Below are 22,611 nucleotides of genomic sequence, written 5' to 3' on the forward strand. Positions count from 1 at the left end.
GTTCCAGAACCCCGTTCGAGTTCCAAAACGTTTGAGTTCCAAGACAATTTTTCCCATTGAAAAGAATAGAAACTGGATTAATCCGTTCCAAACTCTGCAAGATCGAGCCTACCTGGCAGAAACAGCAAGATCGGGACCCCCCGGCAGCAAGATCGGGATCCCCAGCAGCAGAGGCAGCAAGATCGGCAATGGCAGCTGCAAGTGGTGTTCAGCCCAAAGCTTCCCACCCAGGTGGAAACAGGAAGCTGCGTTAGAGGGGAAGCTTTGGGCTGAGCACTGCTTGCAGTTCGGATTCCAAAGCAGCATTCAGATTCCGGGGCAAAAATGAAGAAAAAAAAAGTTTGGATTCCAAATCGTTCGAGTTCTGGGGCGTTCAGATTTCGAGGTACTACTGAATTGTAAATGTACATCTGGGGCCATATTTTATAGTCTATAAATGGTGCCATAATTTAGGCGGCGGTAGGTGCTATACTACTGCCTAACCTAATTGTTTTAATTGGTGTGCTGATTCACTGTGTTGTTTAAAACCAATTAAAACCTCATTTTAAAAAAAGTAGGCACCAGGACGCAACTACAGTGTAGGTGCTGTTATTATGTCTTCAGCAGGATGTCTATCGGCGCCTTATGCCTAAGTGGACGTGGTTAGGGGGAGGAGCGGAATTTAGGTGCCGTTAAGCACGATTCACTACAGAACTTAGACACCTGCAATGTAGGCCAGTAAAATGCTGGCCTATATTGTAGGCATCTATGTTTTTTTCTTAGACATTGTTAGCCGTGATTCTATTAACAGTGCCTAAGCATGATCGACACACGTTGTAGACAGCATTGATGTAGGCGCCGTTTACAGAATCTAGCCCTTGCAGCACTATACTGGTCTAATGCTAATGTACTCAGATAGAAAAAAAAACAACAACCATCTGATAGAGGTTGCAGTGTTGTAGTGGTCCTGGGCCTGGAGATTTTTATTTTTTGAAGGGCCTGGTTCTGGGGTGGACCTCGGGTCCTGCTGTAGCCTCGAGGCAGAGCCTGATGTGGATGGCAGGTTTGACGTTCTGGTAGCGCGGTGAAAACAACCTGTTCCACTGCCCACCAGAAGGAAAAAGGAGGCAGGATCCATTGTAGGAGACAGTCAGCTGCTTTCCCAGTGACCGCGGTATTCATTTCTATTGAATGCCGGCCGCCAGAAGAGAAAAAGAAAGTGTATGCCGGTACTAGTGTATACTCAGTAGGCTGTGCATGCGCTGAAGAAAACCAATCTGGACAGGGGGCCTGAAGAGGGTGCGGGGCCATGCCTGGGGACTATAGGGCCAGGAAGAGCAGAGGAGAGCTGCAGAAAGCGGCAATTAGCAGCAGGGACCCTCGTCAGATGATGGCCATGGTCTAGAAGACTGTTTGGATGGCCCAGTTGGCTATGGGCCACATAATTGCATATGCACGATTAGCACGCACGCACGGGAGCTGGCATTAAGAAAGGAGGGGCAGAGGGAAAGAGGCTAGCTCAGAGGCATGAAAATAGTGCTCTCCGATTGGTGGATTGGCCCCAGCAACGAAAGGGAGAAGGGGAATTAAGGAGCAAGTTTGAGCTTTCTCGAGCAAGAGTACGAGAGAGGGAGAAACAGATTGTTATTTTTAGACTGTGACTGAATATTTGCAGTTCATGAGCTGAATGGAAAATGAGTTCTGCAATAAGAACATAGAAAAGCCTTACTGGGTCAGACCCATGGTCCATCTAGCCCAGTAGCCCGTCTTTATGGTGGTCAATCCAAATCACAAGAACCTGGCAAAAACCCAAATAGTAGCAACATTTCATGCTACCGATCCAGTGGCTTCCCCCCATATCTGTCTCAACAGCAGACTATGGACATCCTCTAGGACAGAGTTGCCCAAGTCCGGTCCTCGAGATCTACTGGCAGGCCAGGTTTTCAGGATATCCAATGACAAGGCATCAGTGCATGAGAGGGAAGGCAGTACAGGCAAATCTCTCTTATGCATCTTCATTGTGGATATCCTGAAAACCTGGCCTGCCAATAGATTGAGGACTGGACTTGGGCAGCCCTGCTCTAGGAATTTGTCCAAACCTTTTTTTAAACCAGCAATGCAAACTACTCTTACCACATTCTCTAGTAATGCATTTTGAGTTTAACTATTCTCTGAGTGAAAAAATATTTCCTCCTATTGATTTTGAAAGTATTTCCCTGTAACTTCATTGAGTGTCCAATTAAAAACAGCTCTAACACACCGATGCCTTTTCATTAGTTTTTGTTTAATATGAATGAAAAGGAACAAATATGTATCATAGCAAAATGTCAGTACACTGTTACATCTACTGTGCTTTGAAGTATTTATGTTAGTCTATTGAGAAGTATGATAATCCTTTTCTCCAGTGCAATAGGTGAGACATTCTAGACAAGTGGGATGTATCCCAATGGCTGTGTGCCGTATGCAGAAGGAATCCACTCCTGATTTTTTTCTGTGACTCTGCTCTACTTCACTGTGCTCTTTGGCTCCACCTTCAGTTTTTACCTTCTGCACACATGCCTGAAGGAGTGTTTCTGTTGTGCTCTCCGTTTTTCTTATTTTATTTAGATATTTTTGTCCCTTTTCAGGGTTTCTTTGTGCTTGGAGTGTTTCTTTAGCTCTGCCTGCTTAGAAAAGTCAATGACTGGTCTGCAGCCGACAGGCCAATTCTTGGTGGTACCTGTTTGCCAGCCTGCATTAGTTTCTGTGGTGTTCGGGGCCGTTTCTTTGTGGCTTTGCCTTCCTGCGTGTGTCCTATTAGCAGAGCCTGATCTTTATGGTACTCATGTTGGAGATAAGTTGTTTATCTCTTGTTTTCTGGGGATGCCTTTCCCATAGCTGAGGACCTGTGTCAGCATGTCTGATCTGTGGGTCCTCCTCTGGTTTTCTGCCCTGGGGACAATCCCGGGGTTCTGCAGCTTTTTTCAGTCTTACTGCTTTCTTTTTTTGAGTCTCTGTATGAGTTCATTGTAAACCCACAGCCAGCTCTTCCTACCTCCTCTTCTTTCATGTTTGGAGTGAGTGCTCTGTCTTCCTTATTTTCTTAGTAAGAAATAAGACTAGATAACAAATCCTCTCAAAAAGTAGTTGGTTGTATACAAAAGCCTCAGTCCCACCACTCCACTGCTGTTATAATTTAAAACCGCGGGAGGAAATTACGTGGTGACTTTCATCATTGGCTCATGTGCATTAACCAGTACTCCACTATTAGTGACTAGATTTTATACATTTAAATTAGCGTTTTCTATTTTATTTCAATTATCTTGTTGTATATACTATGCACTTATCTCTGCATCGGCCAACATCTGGGAGCCTGACCCGACATGTTTTGCGCCGTTGCGCTTTATCAAGGGTCTCCCGTGGTGGCTGCTGTCATCCGACTCCAAGGTACAGCAATATGGTCCCTCTACTAGTGCACACTGTGCACAAAAAGAAATGCACTTTAAAATAGTCTCTGGGTTACTAATAAAGTTCTTTGAAACATTTTGGATTGAGTCTCTCAATATTAGGAATGCAAATACCCCCACCCCCCCTTCCCAGTTCTGGCTTCTCAAAGCCGTCACAGCTTCCCCAGCTTATCTTCAAAGTAAATATCTGGATTTAACAAGCAATTCTTCGGGCTGATGTCCATTAACTCAGCCTGCACTAGTGCTACGGCACTAGGCACCGGCATATGATGTGCTGGCCAGGGAGTGTGCTCTCTGTGGCCTTAATATGCAAAAATTTATGCCCTCAAAAACCCACTTCAGAAAAGACACAAAACAGTCTCCACTTCCTGGGACTATCAATAGCCCTTCCCCCACCCAGAGGAAAAGAAAAGAAAAACCCAGTTCTCTCAAAGTTCTTTCAGGTGCCAAAAATCGCCACTCTTCTCAAGGGTTCCACAGCAGTAAACATTGTCACCCCCCCCCCCCCCCTCCATCTTAGTTCTCAGAAGCAAACCCAAAAATAAAAGTAAGGCAAAAACTTCCAGCCAAATAAGGCAATTTTAATTCACTTGCCTTTAGTGCAGCAGACTTGGGCAATTCATATGGCTCCATCTCCATGGCTTGTACTGCCTGGTTTCCAGCTGCTCTGATCCAGCCTCTACCAGGTACATGCATTCTGGATGTTCATTGCCATCCAGAACTTTCAGCCCTGAGCACTCCTGCCTTCCTTGCTGCTTATTCTCCCTCCACCTCTCTAGTTCTGCTTTCTGGTGTAAAACCTGCAGCCACATCCCAAACTTTTAGGTGCAAAGGCTTTCCTGATGATTCTATTCTCTGCTTGCATGTGACTACTAGGAACATAGCTAGAGTTACCTGTGTGGTGTGGAGCAGGCAGATCTACTCTCCTGCTCCCTCTAGAGGCCAAAGGTGGAATACTCTCAAAACTGTCAGCTTGGGGTTTTTTTTAGTTCAATAATATTTATTGAGTATTTCAAGAAATACACGAAGCAGTTCAAATACATAGAATCAAAGTACAGCTTTCGGTATAATGGACATGCATAGCTATAGTCAACTGTAGAGGACCAAAACATTGAAAAAGGTCCAGAGTACTGGAACTGCTTATGAAGAATATACAAGAAAAAGGTGAGAGAGAGCAAGAAAAGAAAAGAAAAGGAGAGAAAGAAAGAAGGAAAGAAGGAAAGAAAAGGAAGATAGGAGTGTCTACGAAACAGAGCGTACATATGAATCCAGGAATGACCAAGGTGATTTATTTCGTTTCAAGTTCGTGGAAGTTCGGGATATAATTTTCTTCTCATATGCATAGGATTCGAATCTATGATACATACTCAGAGAGTTCCACCAAAAAGTATAGTCCAGCAGCGAAGATGATTTCCAATTTTTCAGAATATGCATGAGAGCAGTCACAAACATGGTATCAATAAGTTTAGGAGGACAATTCGAATGTGCAAAACAAGGATGTTGAGAGCGAAGAATTACAGGTTTTAAAGTGTGCTGTTTCAGGCGAATCAGGTTCTGGTTTGTGCACTGCTCTGGAGACAGACCTAGCAGGTTGAATACAACAGTGGCCAATGGGATACAACCCACTTGTCTAGAATGTTTCACTTATCTATTGGAAAAAAAACTTACCAGAGTAAGTACATAATCTCTTTAAGTTTAAGAAATGAAGAAAATTAACATGTGTTATATTAACATGTTAATTTTTGTGAGAACTTTAAAATACATAAATAAAGGTTTAAATAGCTAATCTGAGAATTTATTTTTGACATTTCTATTCTCCAATATATAGGGGAAGCAAGTTCTTCTGGAAACTAAAATACCAACTAACAATCAATGGATTACATCAGAAGTGAGCCTGCCAACATGTTTAAGTGGATTCCAGGTATAGATTAAAGGAAATACAAGTACTTACATTTCCCCCCCCCCCAAAAAAAAAATGCTTAAATCTAGATTTATTACTACAGCAATGCTTATTGTTATACATTTTAATCACAATGTCACATTTTCTGGCATATTTTTAAATCTATAATTATTATCTCTTTTTAGCTAAAATGTTTTAATTGATCAGCAATTTAACAAATTTTAGGAACCCTTTTATTAAAGTGTGTTAAGCTCCCCCCCAAGTCTATAATGTTGTGTACCCAACTTTACAATTAGGAGAATGTAAGAGAGTCAGGGATTCTCCCTCAGTAATGATGTTATTCTATCACCGGGCAGCAGAGGGTGCTGTCCCAGTAGTGCAGAGACTACAGCTCCCAGGATGCACTGGGTTCAGCAGTCTTGCTGTAGAGAATGACACGGGGACAAATTTTTCCCCATCCCCGTGGGAACTCATTTTCCTATCCCGTCCCGGTGAGTTATTTTCCTGTCCCCTGTCCCATTCCTGCAAGCTCTGTCCTCATCTGCACAAGCCTCAAACACTTTAAAATCATAAGTGTTCGAGGTGTGTGCAGTTAAGGCAGAATGGGGCAGGGACAGGGACAATGACAAAATTTGCAGGGATGGAAAGGGGAAATTGAGTTTCTGCAGGGATGGGGAAAAATTTGACCCCCATGCCGTTCTCTACTGCTGAGTCACAGGGGGAAGTCCTCAGGGAGGGAGACAGGGAGAAGAATATATGCCTGAGCCTGGGAGTTTGGAGAGGTCCCTGAGCAAGGGAGAAGAAATCCAGATTTTTCCCTAGACATCAGCTGAGGGCAGAGCTGTGGGAAAAGTACTGTTTGTAAAGGGTGAGACAAACTCAAAGAATAAAAAGTGGTTTGTTCGTATGATTTTGTGTTTGGTCCCTACCCTTCCTGGGTATGTAGGCTAGCCAGCCACAAGAGGCTAGCATATTACAGGGTGCTATTACTAAAGGTGTTAATGAACTTAGCATATGCTAATGATTAGTGAATGCTAAATGCTAAGAAGTCCAGTTTATATCTATGGGCTGCTTAGCATTTAGCATGTACTAATTGTTAGTGTGTGCTATATCTGTTTGCACACTTTAGTAAAAGGACTCCGTAATGTGCAAAGTTGTGCAGGCAAGTTAGGGCTAGATTCACTATGCAAACCGATCGTGCACCAATCGGTTTGTAAGCCCTTTGCGACCCGATTTCCCTATTGCAGTATCCACTAACCTGTTTTTCGATCCGATTCCGATCCACGCAAGCAAATGAGGAGAACTGCATGCAAAGTAGGCAGGGATGCGATTCACTAAACAAATTTGCCGATTCGACTGTGCTGGCTGATTAACCCAAAAAGCGACTGCTGAGGACCAGTCGCTGAAGCCCTTTCCGACTGCCTTCTGCTACCCTGTTGTAAGCCCTGTCAGCCCCGATCTCCTGCTTCCCTGATCTGCCTGCCTACCTGCCCCGAGTTGCCTGCCTGCCCTGACGCTTCTCTGATCACCTTCCTGCCCCGAGCTGCCTGCCTGCCCCGAATTGCCCTCATCGCCTGCCTGCCCCGACTCTCCCACCATTCCCCGCAGTGTAAGCCTATGGTTTTAACCCACAAGCTTTAAAGCGGGTTAAAACCACAGGCTGTAAAAAAATTTGAAAAAAATAAAAAAAAAGTGCCGGGCCGGAGGTCCAGCACATGCACGGGGATCGCTATGGGGATCGCTATAGAGCGATCTGTGCCGGCAGATCGTGGCGTTCCTCCGATCGCCCCCATAGCTGAGTTTGCTGAATTTGTCGGACCTGCCCGGATCAGGCCCAATCGGGCAGGTTAGTGAATCTGGCCCTTATAGAATAAGGTCTACTACACACATAAATTAATTTAAAAACGACGAGCTAATTGGTGTTAATGAGCAATAACAGGCCATAAATGGAATCAGGCAGGTAATACTATAAGTGTGGAAACAGGCATGAATTGCACCTTGCAGTTAACTCATGGTAAATTTCCCCCTAAATGTTGATTTTGCAAATAACAATACATTCACATTATTTGCAATGCAGTTAAAGCACAGCAAGTGTGCAGGGGCATTTTCGATATGACGTCCAAATCTGAGTTTGTGCGTTTTATGGAAGACACACAAAAATCCAATACTAAACATGCCCATTTTCAAAACTTATTTGGAAAAATGGCCATTTTTCAGATGTGCATTTATCTTTTTGAACCAATTTTGGACCCCCCCCCCCCCAAAAAAAAAAAAAAAAAAGCACACCCAAAAGAAAATTTCTCAAAACAAACCTTTGAGATGTAAGAGGGGCCAGCATTTCTAGTAGACTGGCCACACAGACATCCCAGCAGAGCAGTGGGGCACCTTAGGAGTGACTGTAGCTAACTTCACATAAAAAGACCTAGGTACACTTCTCACCATAACCTCCTTATATGGTAAGCCCTCCAAAACCCACCCAATTGCACACCACACCAATAACCCTTATGTCTGCAGCTGTCACCTATATGTAGGTACAGTGGGGTTTGGACGGATTTTGGAAGGATTACATATTTCACCATAAGTGTAGTAGTTAGAGTATGATATGGGCATGAGTTCTCATCTCTATGGTTGACTACACTGCCCACTAGGCTATTCCAAGAACCTGCTTGCTGCTGTACTAGAGCTGGCCGTAAAATCTGAAGCTATCAAATATACAGGTTTGCACTGTTTCATCCACATCTTTTGGGGTTAGAAGAGAGTCAGCGACCACTGGGTAAGTGTGGGCGGGTCATGTTTATATCCCTCCAATGATTATTTAGGGTACCTTTTTGACATTTATTCATTATTAAAACAGGTCTAGTCCAAATTGTGTCCTGGACATAGTCCTAAATGTTTGATTATGGCAGAAAAACATCCAGCTTATAAGCTCACCCGAGTCCTGCCCACACCAGATCTCTAACATGAGATTTAACTCCCCCACACCCCTTTTACAAAATTGCAATAACGGTTTCTAGCGCAGGCTAGCGCGTCGGGATCAGCGCAGAGCATTCAGTGTGCCAGCCTGCGCTAAAAACCGCTATTGAGGTTTTGTAAAAGGGGTAAATGAACTACCGACCAACAGCATAGATTTCTGTCTAGAACATAGGTTTCAAAAATAGCGAATTGGAAGAGTTTGGTAAGAGAAGCCAAAAAAGTTTATGAGAAGAAGATAGCGCAGGAAGACAAAAACTTTAAGCCCTTTTTTAGATATATAAAAGGAAAGAAACCAGCAAGAGAGGCAGTGGGCCCTCTCGACGAACATGGAAAGAAAGGGTCAATTAAAGAGGACAAACAGGTTGCTGATAGGTTAAATTCGTTCTTTGCCTCAGTTTTCACAAATGAGGACACTTCAATAATGCCAGACACAGGGAAGGTTTTCAAAGGGGGCGCAGAGGAAAGCCTAACAACAGTGACAAACTAAAAAGCGACAAGTCCCCTGGACCGGATGGAATTCACCCGAGAGTATTAAAGGAACTTAAGGAGGAAATTGGCGAACTATTACAAACAGTAGCTAACATGTCAATTAGAACTGGGCAAATATCAGAAGACTGGAGGATAGCAAATGTCATTCTAATTTTCAAAAAAGGATCAAGAGGGGATCCAGGAAACTACCGACCTGTGAGCCTCACATCGGTTCCAGGGAAGATAATTGAAACAATAATTAAAGAGAACATTGTACAACACTTGGAGGACCACAATCTAATAAGGACTAGTCAACACGGCTTCAGGAAAGGGAAATCATGTTTGACAAATTTACTACAATTCTTTGAGAAAGTAAACAAACAGATAGATAATGGAGAACCAGTGGATATAATTTACTTGGACTTTCAGAAAGCGTTTGACAAAGTCCCTCATGCAAGACTTATGAAGAAATTACTAAGCCATGGAATAGGAGGGGAAGTACACAGATGGATTGGCAAATGGCTTGAAAACAGAAGGCAAAGGGTTAGCATAAATGGGAATTTCTCGGACTGGGAGAAAGTGACTAGCGGTGTGCCCCAGGGCTCGGTTCTTGGGCCTATCTTGTTCAATATTTTTATAAACGACCTGGAAGAGGAAATAACATGCAATATAATAAAGTTTGCAGATGATACAAACCTATGTCGGGCGGTTGGCTCTCTAGGGGACTGCGAGGACCTCCAGAAAGATCTGAACCAGCTGGAAACGTGGGCAATAAAGTGGCAAATGAACTTTAACATAAACAAATGCAAGGTGATGCATTTAGGAAAGAAAAACAAGGAACATGAGTATAGAATGTTGGGGGTGAAGTTAGCAAAATGCGAACAGGAAAGGGACTTGGGGGTACTGATTGACAGTACCCTAAAACCTTCGGCACAAAGTGTGGCGGCGGCGAAGAAAGCGAGCAGGATGTTGGGCATAATTAAAAAGGGTATTACGAGTAGATCGGAAAATGTCATAATGCCACTTTATAGAACAATGGTCAGACTGCACTTGGAGTACTGTGTCCAATACTGGTCTCCATATCTTATAAAGGATATAACTCTGCTGGAGAGAGTGCAGAGGCGAGCCACGAAACTTATCAAAGGAATGGAACATTTGACCTACAAAGATAGACTCAGGAGGCTGGAACTGTTTACCCTTGAGAAGAGAAGACTGAGAGGGGATTTGATAGAGACCTTTAAAATATTAAAAGGATTTGATAAAATAGACCAGGAGGCACCATTGCTGAAATATTCAGAGGTGACACGGACAAGAGGTCATAGCCTGAAACTGAGTGGCAGCAGGTTTAGGACAAACGTCAGGAAATTCTGTTTCACACAGCATGTGGTGGGTGCTTGGAATGCGCTCCCGGAGGAGGTTGTGGAGGAGACTACTATACTGGGATTCAAGAGAAAGTTGGATACACACCTTCTTGCATATCATATTGAGGGATACGGTAAATCCGGGTCTCCAAAAAGGAGTACCTAAATGGGCCACCGCGTGTGCGGATCACCGGACAGGATGGACCTCGGTCTGATCCGGTGAGGGCGTTTCTTATGTTCTTATGTTTGGTGAGAAAAATGTCCATCTGCCCCTTTATGCCACTTGAAAATGAGCTCCGTATTGATTCTGCGCTAACTGTAATGGTAGATGCTAAGCATGCCCCCAACAGTTACTGCAGAAGAAGGGCATTTTCGATATGACGTCCTCATCTGAGTTTGGACGTTTTGCGGAAGATGTACAAAAATCCAGTTACCAAACATGCCCATTTTCAAAACTGCAAAATGTCTATCTTGTTTGTTTTGAAAATTGCCATTTTTTTAGGTCCAACACAAGAGAGCTACCACGTAGCGAAAGAAACCAAAAGAAGTGGTGTTGGACAATAGTCTTTCCAAATAAACAGGAGCTGATAGACCAACAAGTATCAATCAATTTATTGATAGGAATCCACAGAGGTGTTGGCCCAAAATGGCACCATGTTTCGGTGTACCAGAATGCCTGCTTCAGGGGTCACAATATGCTGTGTGATGATTTCTCAGTTACAATCAAACAATGTATTTAAAGAATGGTCTGAGTTCTAGCCTCCCTGCAACTAAACAAACCAAAAAAAAAATCCTTACATTTCCTATCTTGTTGCAAATGAATGCAAATCCATGCTTTCCATTCCAATCTAGGTTTTAAATGAAAAGAAATTGTGTAAACAATTCTGAAAGAGAGGTAGATGATAAAGAGGCATTTCATTACCTTAGCTTATTCATAATCTATAATAATAAGTTTCAATTGTAAGAACACAGATAATTGTTTTGATAGTTCAATATATTAAAACTATCAATTTTCATAGCTGATTTTTGAAGGAACTATTCAAATGCAACCAGGCTCTATCTCGTTGGATAACCTCCAGTTCTTTGACTGTGGAATAACAAGTTCCCCTGTACCATGCTCCCCAGAGGAATTCACTTGTGCCAAAGGAGTGTGCATTGCCAGTGGATCTGCGTGTGATTATGAACAGGACTGCTGTAATGGTGCTGACGAAGACCCAGAATCTTGTGGTAAGCAAGCACTGCTTTTTCTGAAAGTGAAAGTGATATTGAAAATATTAAATCACCATTTCCTTTGTAGACCCATGCTACCATTTTTTGAGGGGGTTGGATTTCTTAATCTATTTAAACCTACTCCTCAGAAAATCACCCTACCATAATGAAATTAAAAGCAAATGGCTAAGAGATCAGGGAATAGTCCTTATTTCTACCTTCAATTTCCCTTACCATTCAAGTGCTAGGAGTAGAATTCAATAACTTGCTATCTATGTATCACCATGTTCAGACAATGCTGAAAAATCTTTTTATTTGCTCAGGAAATTTAGAGCCATAAAAAATATTTTGGCCCTTTTAGTTTTTAGGCTCTTTGCCTAATCTTTGATTTTGTTGAGATCAGAGTATTGTAATATTGTTTTATTTGGCTATTCCAAAACTCTTGTAAACAACTTCAAATTATTCAGAATACAACTGTTTGACTGAGTTATGGATTTGATATGAGTGATTCAGTTAGAGCTTTCTATACTAAATTACATCATCTTGTATAGAAACCCAAGTACAATTTAAATTTCCTCATACCTACCCATATTTTTCACTCTATAAGTCACACTTTTCCACAAATACAATTTTTCGCCCCATAAGATGCACTTTTTTGTGAATACTATTTTTTAAACACCTCCCCCCTTTTTGTAAATGCTGGTGGTCCAGCATGGTCTCGCCAGGAGCTTTCCGCGCTCCTGCTGGATGGCTGCAAAGTGGCAAATAAGGCAGGAGCACGAGCTTTACGCTTTCTTCCTGGTCCCACACACTCCATGAATGGCTGCCATCAGTACCACCAGACGCACCTACCAAGAGAAAAAAAATTCTGAATCAAATTTTTTTGAGGGGGTTTTCCTCCTCTAGATATAGGTGCATCTTATGGTCAGGTGCGTCTTATAGAGCGAAAAATGCAGTAATTTCCAATAGGAGGAAATATTTTTTTCATTCAGAGAATAGTTAAGCTCTGGAACACATTGGCAGAGGTTATGGTAGGTGCGGAAAGCTTAACTGGTTTTAAGAAAGTTTTGGACAATTTCCTGGAGGAAAAGTTCATAGTCTGTTATTGAGAAAGACATGGGGGAAGCCACTACTTGTCCTGAATCAGTAGCATGGAATATTGGGTTTTGGCCAGGTACTAGTGACCTGGATTGGCCACTATGAGAATAGACTACTGGGCTTGATGGACCATTGGTCTGATCCAGTAAGGCTATTCTTTTGTTCTTAGGTATCAGTTTTAAAAATTTTATCTGGGGATGCTCCACCATATACGTCTAACTTGATTTTTTTCTCTCCACGGAGATAATACTGCACATAAGCCCCATAATTCACCTATGTTGCTCTTTCTTATTGTAAAGAAGATAGAATTTGTTTAACAGCTGTCACTGGCAGTAGTTGCTTGATCTCATTACCACTCACTCCTAGATCTTGTGATCCTTATTTAATGCTTAGGAAAAAACTGAAAACATTTGTTTTTCAAAAATATGGTTTGCCAGATAGTGACTGGTAATTGTTTGTTTTGTTTTCAATTATTTGTTATGCTCTAATCATTTCTTTTAGTTTATTGGTCTCTTGGTTTTTGTAATCTGCCTAGAACTGATAAGGTGTTAGTGGAATATAAGATCTAGCTGTAATGTAAGGGTGCTACAGCCGTATGCCTATCAGTAAGAGGGCAAAAATGAGACCATAAGTAATCTGACTATGAAGCAGGCTTAATTTCAAAAGGGTTCCTAAGAGACTAGTAGTTATAGGTACAGGTACAAAGTCACAGACACTTGTAGCACCCTACAAAAACAGTGAACAACAGATGTATAGGAACCTTTACTCAAGGCTACGCTCTTGATATCCTCCTTCTCAGGAATTGTTAATGCTGCAATAATCTATTTTTCTATATTTAGTTACATAGGAACATAGTAAATGGCGGCAGATAAAGACCCGAATGGTCCATCCAGTCTGCCCAACCATAGTTGGCAAAGATAAAAAGACATCATAGTACAACAATCATGCCGTAATATTCAAAGCTATTTATCTGGATAAAGGCCACATTATCTGTGGATATTCCGTGGCACTAACCAGACAGTACTGCTAAAGATCCTTACAGACCCTCAAAGTGCTGGCAGGGTCTGGGGGGAGGGGCATATGGAGCTGGGGTGAACTTTGGAGTTATCCTGTTAGTGGCAATATTCTGTCTGCTAACAAATTAATTAGCCAGATAAAGTTACAACAGCAAAAAAAACTTGTTCATTCTTTAACCAGTTTGCTGTCAGCATTGATATTCTACTACTACTAATCATTTCTATAGCACTACTAGACATACGCAGCACTGTACATCAAAACACAGAAGAGACAGTCCCTGCTCAAAAGAGCTTACAGTCTAGTCCAGACAGACAAATTGGACAAGATGGTGCATCGGTTGTATGAGAGTCTGATGCAACTTTCTGTTTCTGCATAAGCAGCCCTATGTCAGAGGGAAGGCTGTGAGCCAGCACCGCGCAGCCTGCAACTGCCACCACACATGCCATGCCACCACAGTAGCACTGCATGCTAATTCCTACATGTGGAAGGCAGTTCCGTAACAATGCACCTAGAGGGCGCCAATGTGGCAGCTATTCTATCAAGGAAAGATGTCCACTTTCATAGAATACTAGCATAACAGATTACATATACATAAAGTCATAGAGCTGGTTTAAGTGTTTGTGCCTAAATTACTCCGCTTAGACTCTGCCCACATATAACTTGGAACCTTAGAAACAAGATAATGGTTGAATTTTAAGGTATATTTTTGTTTAGCTATATGGAAGAAATAACAGAAGAGATACTTCTTTCTCTCTTTCACTTTCTATGATTTCCACTTTTAAGTTTTTATTTCTTATTCTCAGTACATTTTATTACATGTGACTTTGAGTCTGGCTTCTGTGGGTGGCAGTCTTTAGACACAGATTATTCTTCATGGAAGAGAACAACAGGAAGGAACTCCAGTGGACTTGATCTACCAAAAAGTGACCATACAGTGCACAGTGAGCACGGTAAGTCTTATATAGCTTAATGGAAACAAATAACATTGAAGTTTTAAAGTGAAGCCTGATTGAGCCTTTCAAATGAAAGTCTTAAAGTGAAGCCTGATTGTGCCTTTCAATGGAATATGTGAAAGTCTTGCATAAAATCTGTGAAATAGTTGGTAGTCTTGTCATTTTTTTGCCTGTTCTAAGAATCACGTTTATTGTAATGAAACTGAGAGACATTCTGTAGTTTCATGTGTACCCCAACCCTTCCTTAGTAGGAATAGAGTATGGGTAGAGATAAATTAGGAATTGTTTAAATTATTTTGTATGTATTACATTATTGATTGTACTGATATAGACTAGATGGGCCATGTTTCTATGTTTCTATATCTTATATGATGCAAACTACCTTGAGTCACATGTGGTTTGTAAGCCTAAGAACAGAATAGAAAAAAAAATCCATTTTTGTGACTAATTTTTTTTTAAGTTAAGTTCACTTTAACATGCATAGATAGGTAAATGTCTAAGCTAGCTTCCTTGTAAAGATTTTTGTTTATTTTAATTCAGGCATTTTGGGCCAGATTCTGTAATGGGCACCTAAAAGAGAGACCTAACGTTAGGCACCTATTGCATGTCAATCACACTTAGGCGCCCATGATAGAATTACGCATAGCAGTGCCTAACTTAAAACCTAGGCACCTGTAATGTAGGCCAGGATTTTACAGGTCTACATTATAGGTTCCTAAGTCCTTTAGAGAATTGCCTTTAGCGATGCCTAAGTCTCCATCCTAACACGCCTACTTTGATGTTAGGCATCACTAGGTGCCATGTGATAGGCACCTATCTTTTGTAGAATTGCGCCTAAGAAGATAGGTGCCTATATCCCAATTACATTTTATTTTTTATCAATTATGAGCTTTAGTCGTCTTTTCTCCTGATTCTTCCAGCTCAGTTGGAAGCAATGCTGAGATCCTGATGGCATGAACCCTAATTCACAGTTACTCAGGGATGTTTAACCTATTTTAATAGACTTTCCCTCCAACGGTATTTTGGTCTGCTTATTGCAGCAAGGAGAATGATGCCAAGAGCTATGCATCAAGAGGAGGAGGGCAGTTCTGAACAGGTTGCTGAAATATAAGCATAACTGACACTATTCTTGAATTTTAGTGTGTGCTAAGCACACCCTTGACCTGCCCATGCTCCTCCCCTGTACACCCCCCTAGCAGTTGCACTCTATACCATTTTGCATGCTGAGTTTCTAGAATAGTGACTAAGTACCGTTACATGATAACTGCAAACTAGTGTCAAGTAGCACCAATTAACTCCAGCTATCACCAATAATTGGAGGGACTAGGGGCAGGATTCACTAAACCTCCAAACCGTGCACAATCCGTTTCCTATTGCATGCTGGCCGACTGATTCAGTAAAGGCCAGCATGCAAATGGAGACGATCGTTAGCACGCCCCCTTCACGCCCCCTATCCATGGCCAGAGCGATCCGCGCTCATGCGCACACCCTGACAGTAGTGACAGGAGAAGCAGCCTCCTGTCACTTCTGTCAGGGCTCAGCCCAGCCCAGATCTCTCTTGCCTACTCCCGGACTCTTCTGCTCTCTGCCGCTGTTCCCTGCAGTGGCCAATCAGGGACTTCCCTAGACTCTTCCCTAAGGAAGTCCCTGATTGACTGAGGTTCCCCAGCCCCTCCAAAGGGAGGAGCCTGAGGCGCATCAACCAATCAGTGCCTTAGGCCTCTCCCCGTGCATCATATGATGCGCCAGGGGAGGGCCTAAGGCCGCTATTGGGGCGGCGGCTGGCCGGCGAGCAGGAGGAGGAGGACTTTCCTCCTCCTCCTGAAGATTTTCATCGGCACCCCTGCTGCTCCAGAAAATGGGAGCCTGCTGGGAGCCTGCCTCAAAGGAGCAGGAGGTACTGGGCACCCCTCCTGCTCCCAACAATTGTAAAGGTACCAGGGTGGGTAGGCCGGGCCCGACCGCCTGGGCCAACCAGGGGTGGGCCGGGGATGGGGGTGAGAGGCCTAGGAGCAGGAGGGACCGAGCACCCCTCCTGCTCCCAACTTTGGTGTCAGGATAGGCCATGCCAGGTCGGGCCCGGCCTGGCTGGGGGGGTTAGTCGGACTATGGAGCAGGAGGGACCGGGCACCCCTCCTGCTCCCAACATTTTTAAAGGTACGGGAGGAAGGAGGGAGGTGGGTCAGGCTGGCCCAGCCCAGCCCGACCATGGGTGGACCAGTTGGGTGCAGTGGCTCTCCTGCTCCCCCCTTCCAGGCAATCTTGCCCCCCACTCTCCTGCTCTCTGCCGCCTTCTGTGCAGTGCGAGCCCGCGGGTTTAAAGTGAGGCTGCACTGCGGCGTGCAGCACCACTTTAAACCCACGGGCTCGCACTGCAGGGAAGGCGGCAGAGAGTAGGAGCTCAGGGCAGAAAGCAGGGCTGAAAGATTGGGGCGAGCAGGCAGGAGATATGGGGCAGAGCAGAGCTTCTATGGAGCTGGAGAGTCGAAAAGACGTTTTCGACTGATCTCCAGCAGTAGCTTCTTGGGTTGAGCAGCCAGCCCAGTCGGATCCGAAATTTTGTGTAGTGAATTGGGTTGCTGTCCAATTTGCATGCATTTCACCTCATTTGCATGCATGGATTTGAAGCGGATCACAGGAGAGGTAAGTGAATCAGGCCGGATGGAAATTTGATAGTAAAGTGGTCGCAAACCGATCAGTACACGATCAGTTTGCTTAGTGAATCAAGCCCTAACTTCAAGCCAATTCACTTAAGACAACCCATCAACTACCTTAAATTCTGAAGAAACTAAAGAAGTACGTTTTTTCACTATAGTCACTTTCCTACCCTTCACCCCTTTCTTCTAAACCAATGTCCCTTCTAACAATGTAACTCAAGAACTTGATCTAAATCTTATTGTAAATTGCATAGATTCCTTGCAGAAAATTGTGGTATATAAGACACTGTATTATCCTCTATAATAAAACCCTAAGCGCGCATGCACACTTAGTATGGCGTGTTCCCTGCGACTGTGGTGTCTGGGTCCGTGCCAAATTCCATTTTCGAATATGGAGGCAGGGAACATGCCGGCGACTCCACCCTCCCGCCCTCACTCACCAACCGCTGCCACTGCTGCCTCTCCTCTTCAAAGCAGCGGGTTGAGAGGTTCGCCGGCTGGCTGTAGAGAACTCCGTAGGCCGCTCTCCATCTCGGTTGCACATTCCCTCTGATGCGAGACAAAGAAAAAAACCCAGACAGACAGACACCTACTCTAGCACCCATTAATGTAACGGTCTTAAACATTAGTATTGGATAATTTATTATTAATGCCTAATGTGCCAATTAACTTTAAAAACTTTACATACCAACTCTCCATTAACTTGCTAAGAAGTCATTAGAAGATAAAAGAAAAAGCCTGAGGTCACTGGCGAGCATGCATAAGCTCAACCACCACCGCTCACGTCCAATCCCCAGAGTAATTCAGGCTAATTGTCCAATCCCTAGTCTTAGGTCTACTGGACTATTGCAATTCCCTCTATCTACCTTGTCCTGCCAACATGATAAAACAACTTCAAACTATACAAAACACCACCCTCAGATTGATCTACTCTCTGAGAAAATATGATCACATCACCACTGCCTTCCTAGACTCTCACTGGCTACCAATACAAGCACGAATTCAATTCAAATTCTACTGTCTGTTATTCAAAGCATTAAACGGCTCTGCCCCCTCCTACCTAAACAACCGCTTAAACCAGATCCTCACCACAAGACAAAGAAGAACCCTGACCCCTTTTGCCTTCCCTCCGCTCAAGGGCACTCAGCGCAAGAAGATGTTTGACAACCTTCTTGCGACGCAAGCAGCAAAACTTAACCACTCCATCTCCAACCTTCTGACGGCAACGGGCAACCTCAAAACATTTCGAAAAGAAATCAAAACCCTGCTTTTCAAAAAATTTGTCCAGATATCTTAACACCCCCCTCTTCCCCCTCCTCCCTGATAAATTCCCCTCCCAAAGCCTTCACTTAGGTAATCTCTTCCTCCTCAAAACACCAACCAAGAATACAGAACCCTGAAATGTAATGTAATCTTATTTGTAACCTAACTGTAATCTATTTGTTATATTACCTAGAAATGTACAGTCATCTTACTATCCAAAAAAACAAACAAACAAAAAACTATTGTAACTTCATTGGAAATTTCCAGTCAGCTCTTTTGTAATCCGCCTTGAACTGCAAGGTATAGGCAGAATAGAAGTCACTAATGTAATGTAATGTAATTAACTTACATAGTTTCATAATTTATTTAAAATTTGATTACACGCCTATCAAAATGCTATACCCTATCAACATGCTATAACCTATGCACACAATTTTGTGCACTAAGAGCAAAAATGTGCCTGCCAATTTATAGAACGAAGAGCCAATGCTCCTTCTGGAGTTCTGTATCAGGGTGGGAACTCTAAATACAACAATTAGGCATCAATCTTATTGGTGACCATGACTCCCTCTTCGCCAGAGTCTATGGGTGCTGCTTCCCTAGCATTGTTAACCATAACTAGCCCATGGTGTAAAGGATCCAGTTTGATCATAAAACCAGGGATCTTCTACATGGTAGTGTACAGCACTACCACTATGCCAGTGGGTCACTCCCTATAAAAGATTTTACAGTTAGCATACTAGAGGCAGTGCAATTCTAAAGGTAATCAAAAATATTAATTTAGTTCAACAACAACAAGTTGTTCCCAGTTGACAAGCAGCACATATTCAGGCACTCAAGTGGGTAATATCATCATCTGGCGCTGGGATGGAACTGCTGTCCCAGGGTTCAGACCTCGTGTAAAGTTCTGAGCATGCACAAACCTTCTTGTGCACAACAACCTCCTTAGTTCCCTCAGTTTTCCGTTGAATGCAAGCACTGTGGAAGAATGTCTCTGTAAGACCTAAAGGATCACCTCTATTACCTTTATACCTATTATGAGGCAGAGAGAAGGCCCTCCTCTTGCGGAAAAAAGATCCAGCCTAGACATTACCTTGTTCACTTAATCACAGTGTAGGTTTCTACATTATCCTCCACTGTCCAATCACCTTCCATTCAACTTCTAGAGGGAAAGCCTTATCATTGACCCCAGTGCTAGTAATGGGGACAGATGAGTCCTGCCTGGCAGTGTTTCTGCCTCTTCTGGAGCAGCCATTTTCATTCTTGCAAAAGATATTCAATGACTTTATCAAGAGCTACTGCAAGGGTCTTCTAGGACCAAGCCAGAGCACAAAAATATTCTCAAACTACTGAAGTTATCCATTTGCTTAGAGAAGCACATTTGTATTTCATTGGTTGCTCATAGCTAGTACAGGAGTGGGAAGCCTACCACTGAATTTTATGCAGCCCCAAGATTGTAGGAAATATGCACAGAAAATGTCATTAAGCAAAGTTTTGGTGATTTTAAATTGATTAAGCCCAATAATCAATTAAGTTAGGTGCCAATATCAGTGCCTAACTTTAAGTGGCCTTTATAGAATCAGGGCCTAAGGGCTCATGCACTAATCACGTGTGTGGCAATGTAACTGAGCTAACCAAACAAAGCAAGGGTAGTATATACAAGTCCCTAAATTACTGTAGGAAGCCTCAGTGTGCCCCGTGGTGCACCATTTTTTTTAGCAACGTCTATGAAAGTAGAAAATTTTGTCAAATATCACATTTCTTCTTGTATCATGGGCTCCCAAGGTCCATTTCTGAAATAGGCACCCCTACTCAATAAGTAAAATACACACCACCATCATATTTGAATGCATTTAATGCTAGAAGGAAGAAATCCCCTTGAAACACACATGTTCCTCATATACTGTAATGTGTATCCCCGGTACATAATTCTTTTTCAGTGGCTGCACAATAAGAATCCATAGATTATAGAAAGGCTATTGAGGCAATTCTATAAATTTGCACCACAATACAGGTGCCACAAAAGGGCATATGTCGAGCCCTATAATAGCATTAAGGCAAGCCTACCCCGTTATAGTATACTAGTGCAAAGAGGTCTTGGCATACTGATATTTAGGCATGACTGCTTATGCCGTGTTAAAGGCAGGCATACGTTGTATTCTGTAAGGTGCATATATCACTAGGTGGAACACACAAGACATACCCATGCTCCACCTACAGGTTCAACTTCCTTATAGTTGCATGCTAAGCAACATATGCATTGTATTTACAGAATAACATCTAGCACTTATGCATGTATTTGCCAGTTAAGGTCGGCAATTCCATGTATAAGTGATAGTATTCTAGTGGAGGAGTAGCCTAATGGTTAGTGCAACAGACTGAGATGTGACCCTAGGCAAGTTACTTAACCCTCTAATGCCCCAGGTACAATTTTAAAAAAACAAACCACAACTTAGAATATGAGTCCACTAGCAACCGAGAAAGTACATAGAAACACGATGGCAGATAAAGGCTAAAATCTAAATACACCACATCTAGTGCACATCCTCACCCAGTCAAAGAAATTGATCAGATTTGTCTGACAAGACCTACCTCTAGTGCAATGATTCCCAACCCTGTCCTGGAGGAACACCAGGCCAATCGTGTTTTCAGGCTAGCCCTAATGAATATGCATGAGAGAGATTTGCATATGATGGAAGTGATAGGCATGCAAATTTGCTTCATGCATATTCATTAGGGCTAGCCTGAAAACCCAATTGGCCTGGTGTTCCTCCAGGACAGGGTTGGGAACCACTGCAATAGGGAATAGTCCAGAGCAGTGGTTCCCAACCCTGTCCTGGAGGAACACCAGGCCAATTGGGTTTTCAGGCTAGCCCTAATGAATATGCATGAAGCAAATTTGCATGCCTATCACTTCCATCATATGCAAATCTCTCTCATGCATATTCATTAGGGCTAGCCTGAAAACCTGATTGGCCTGGTGTTCCTCCAGGACAGGGTTGGGAACCACTGCTCTAGTGAATCCATGTTGCCTCCAGAATTCCAGGATTCCAGAAACTTGACCATTCTCTGTTTTAAAAATGTTTCCATTAATTTGCTTACCACAAAAGTCAGACTTCCCTGCTTCTTCCTGCACATAATGGGCCAGATTCTTGTTGTGCCGCCGAAAGTTAGGATGTGGTAGGCTTCCTACCGCTGCCTAACTTAATTGCTTTAATTGGTGATAAATGAAGCAGTAATTGACCATGTCATTTAAAACCAAAACAAACAAACAAAAAAAGGCCACCGCTAAGTGGCCTTCCCTACCGGTGCCTACCTTCCTGGCAGCTAACAGCACATAGTACCACCGAAGCCCGGAAGGGGAAGTGGTTAGGGGCAGTACCGGACATCGGCATCACTATGCACTGCTGGCTGCAATTCTGATGTGTCCGTGAAACCCTGACCTACATTTCCGGCGCCTAGAGTCCCGTCAACAGGGCAGGATTAACCAATAGGCCAAGTAGGCACGTGCCTAAGGCCTGAAATGGTCAGGGGGGCCCGATGAAGGAAGACATCAACATTGTTTTTTCCAAACTGCAATGGGCCCCTCCAGCATCGATCGGCAACGCCCCCCCCCCCCTCCCTTTGACGGAAAGTAAGACAAGCAAACAACGCAAGTAAGAGAGGCAATTGGAACTGTAATTGTGCAAGCGGGGCTGCTTGCCCAAAGCTTCCCTCTGACACAGCTTCCTGTTTCCGCCTGGGCGCATGGTGGGGTGGGGCGGGGCAGGGGGCCCAGTGTACTTGTGTGCCTAGAGGCCCTCGACGAATTAATCCTGCCCTGCCTGTCAAGCTTTGATTCTGAAAGCGGCGCTGTCGGTGATTGACACGTGGCAGGTGACCATTTTGTAAACGCCTGCTGCGGCAGGTGCCACTTTCAGAATCAGCCCCAGTGTCTTGTAGCACTATAGAAATGAATAGTAGTATGAACCTTTGGTGCCTTAATTTAGGTGTTCTTTACAGAATTGTCCTTCACATATTTATTCTGAGATGTTTATGCGTTGCTGTGTTATGAAAGGATGAACTTTTTTTTTTCCATTTCCCAAAAGGCTCATTGTGGCTGTAAAGTAAGAATGCTCTAAGCATCAGACTATAACTGCTCCAAAACTTCATGGCTGCCAGAAAGTAAAACACTTAACACAGGCAGGCCAATATAAACCTTCCTCTCAGTGTTGTCCATCTTCTTCCATTCAAAGGCTATGGCAGCATTTCCCTCAATCCTCTTTCCAATATGCCATTGGGCGCATC

At 43.2% G+C, this 22,611-nt stretch overlaps 1 protein-coding gene across 1 annotated transcript in view; it reads left to right on the forward strand.

Annotated features, from left to right (window-relative positions):
• The window catches only part of MALRD1 (MAM and LDL receptor class A domain containing 1), a gene marked incomplete at its 3' end in the record, with an annotated part of 701,795 nt that overhangs the window by 97,350 nt on the left and 581,834 nt on the right, over positions 1–22,611 (forward strand). The window contains exons 9-13 of the mRNA XM_033932884.1: positions 2,385–2,392; positions 4,968–5,097; positions 5,254–5,346; positions 11,147–11,354; positions 14,255–14,401. Coding sequence (XP_033788775.1) covers positions 2,385–2,392; positions 4,968–5,097; positions 5,254–5,346; positions 11,147–11,354; positions 14,255–14,401 — 586 coding nt within the window. The remainder of the gene's footprint in view (positions 1–2,384; positions 2,393–4,967; positions 5,098–5,253; positions 5,347–11,146; positions 11,355–14,254; positions 14,402–22,611) is intronic.

Source organism: Geotrypetes seraphini, chromosome 2 (genome assembly GCF_902459505.1).
Source record: "Geotrypetes seraphini chromosome 2, aGeoSer1.1, whole genome shotgun sequence".
Taxonomy (NCBI): Eukaryota; Metazoa; Chordata; class Amphibia; order Gymnophiona; family Dermophiidae; genus Geotrypetes; species Geotrypetes seraphini.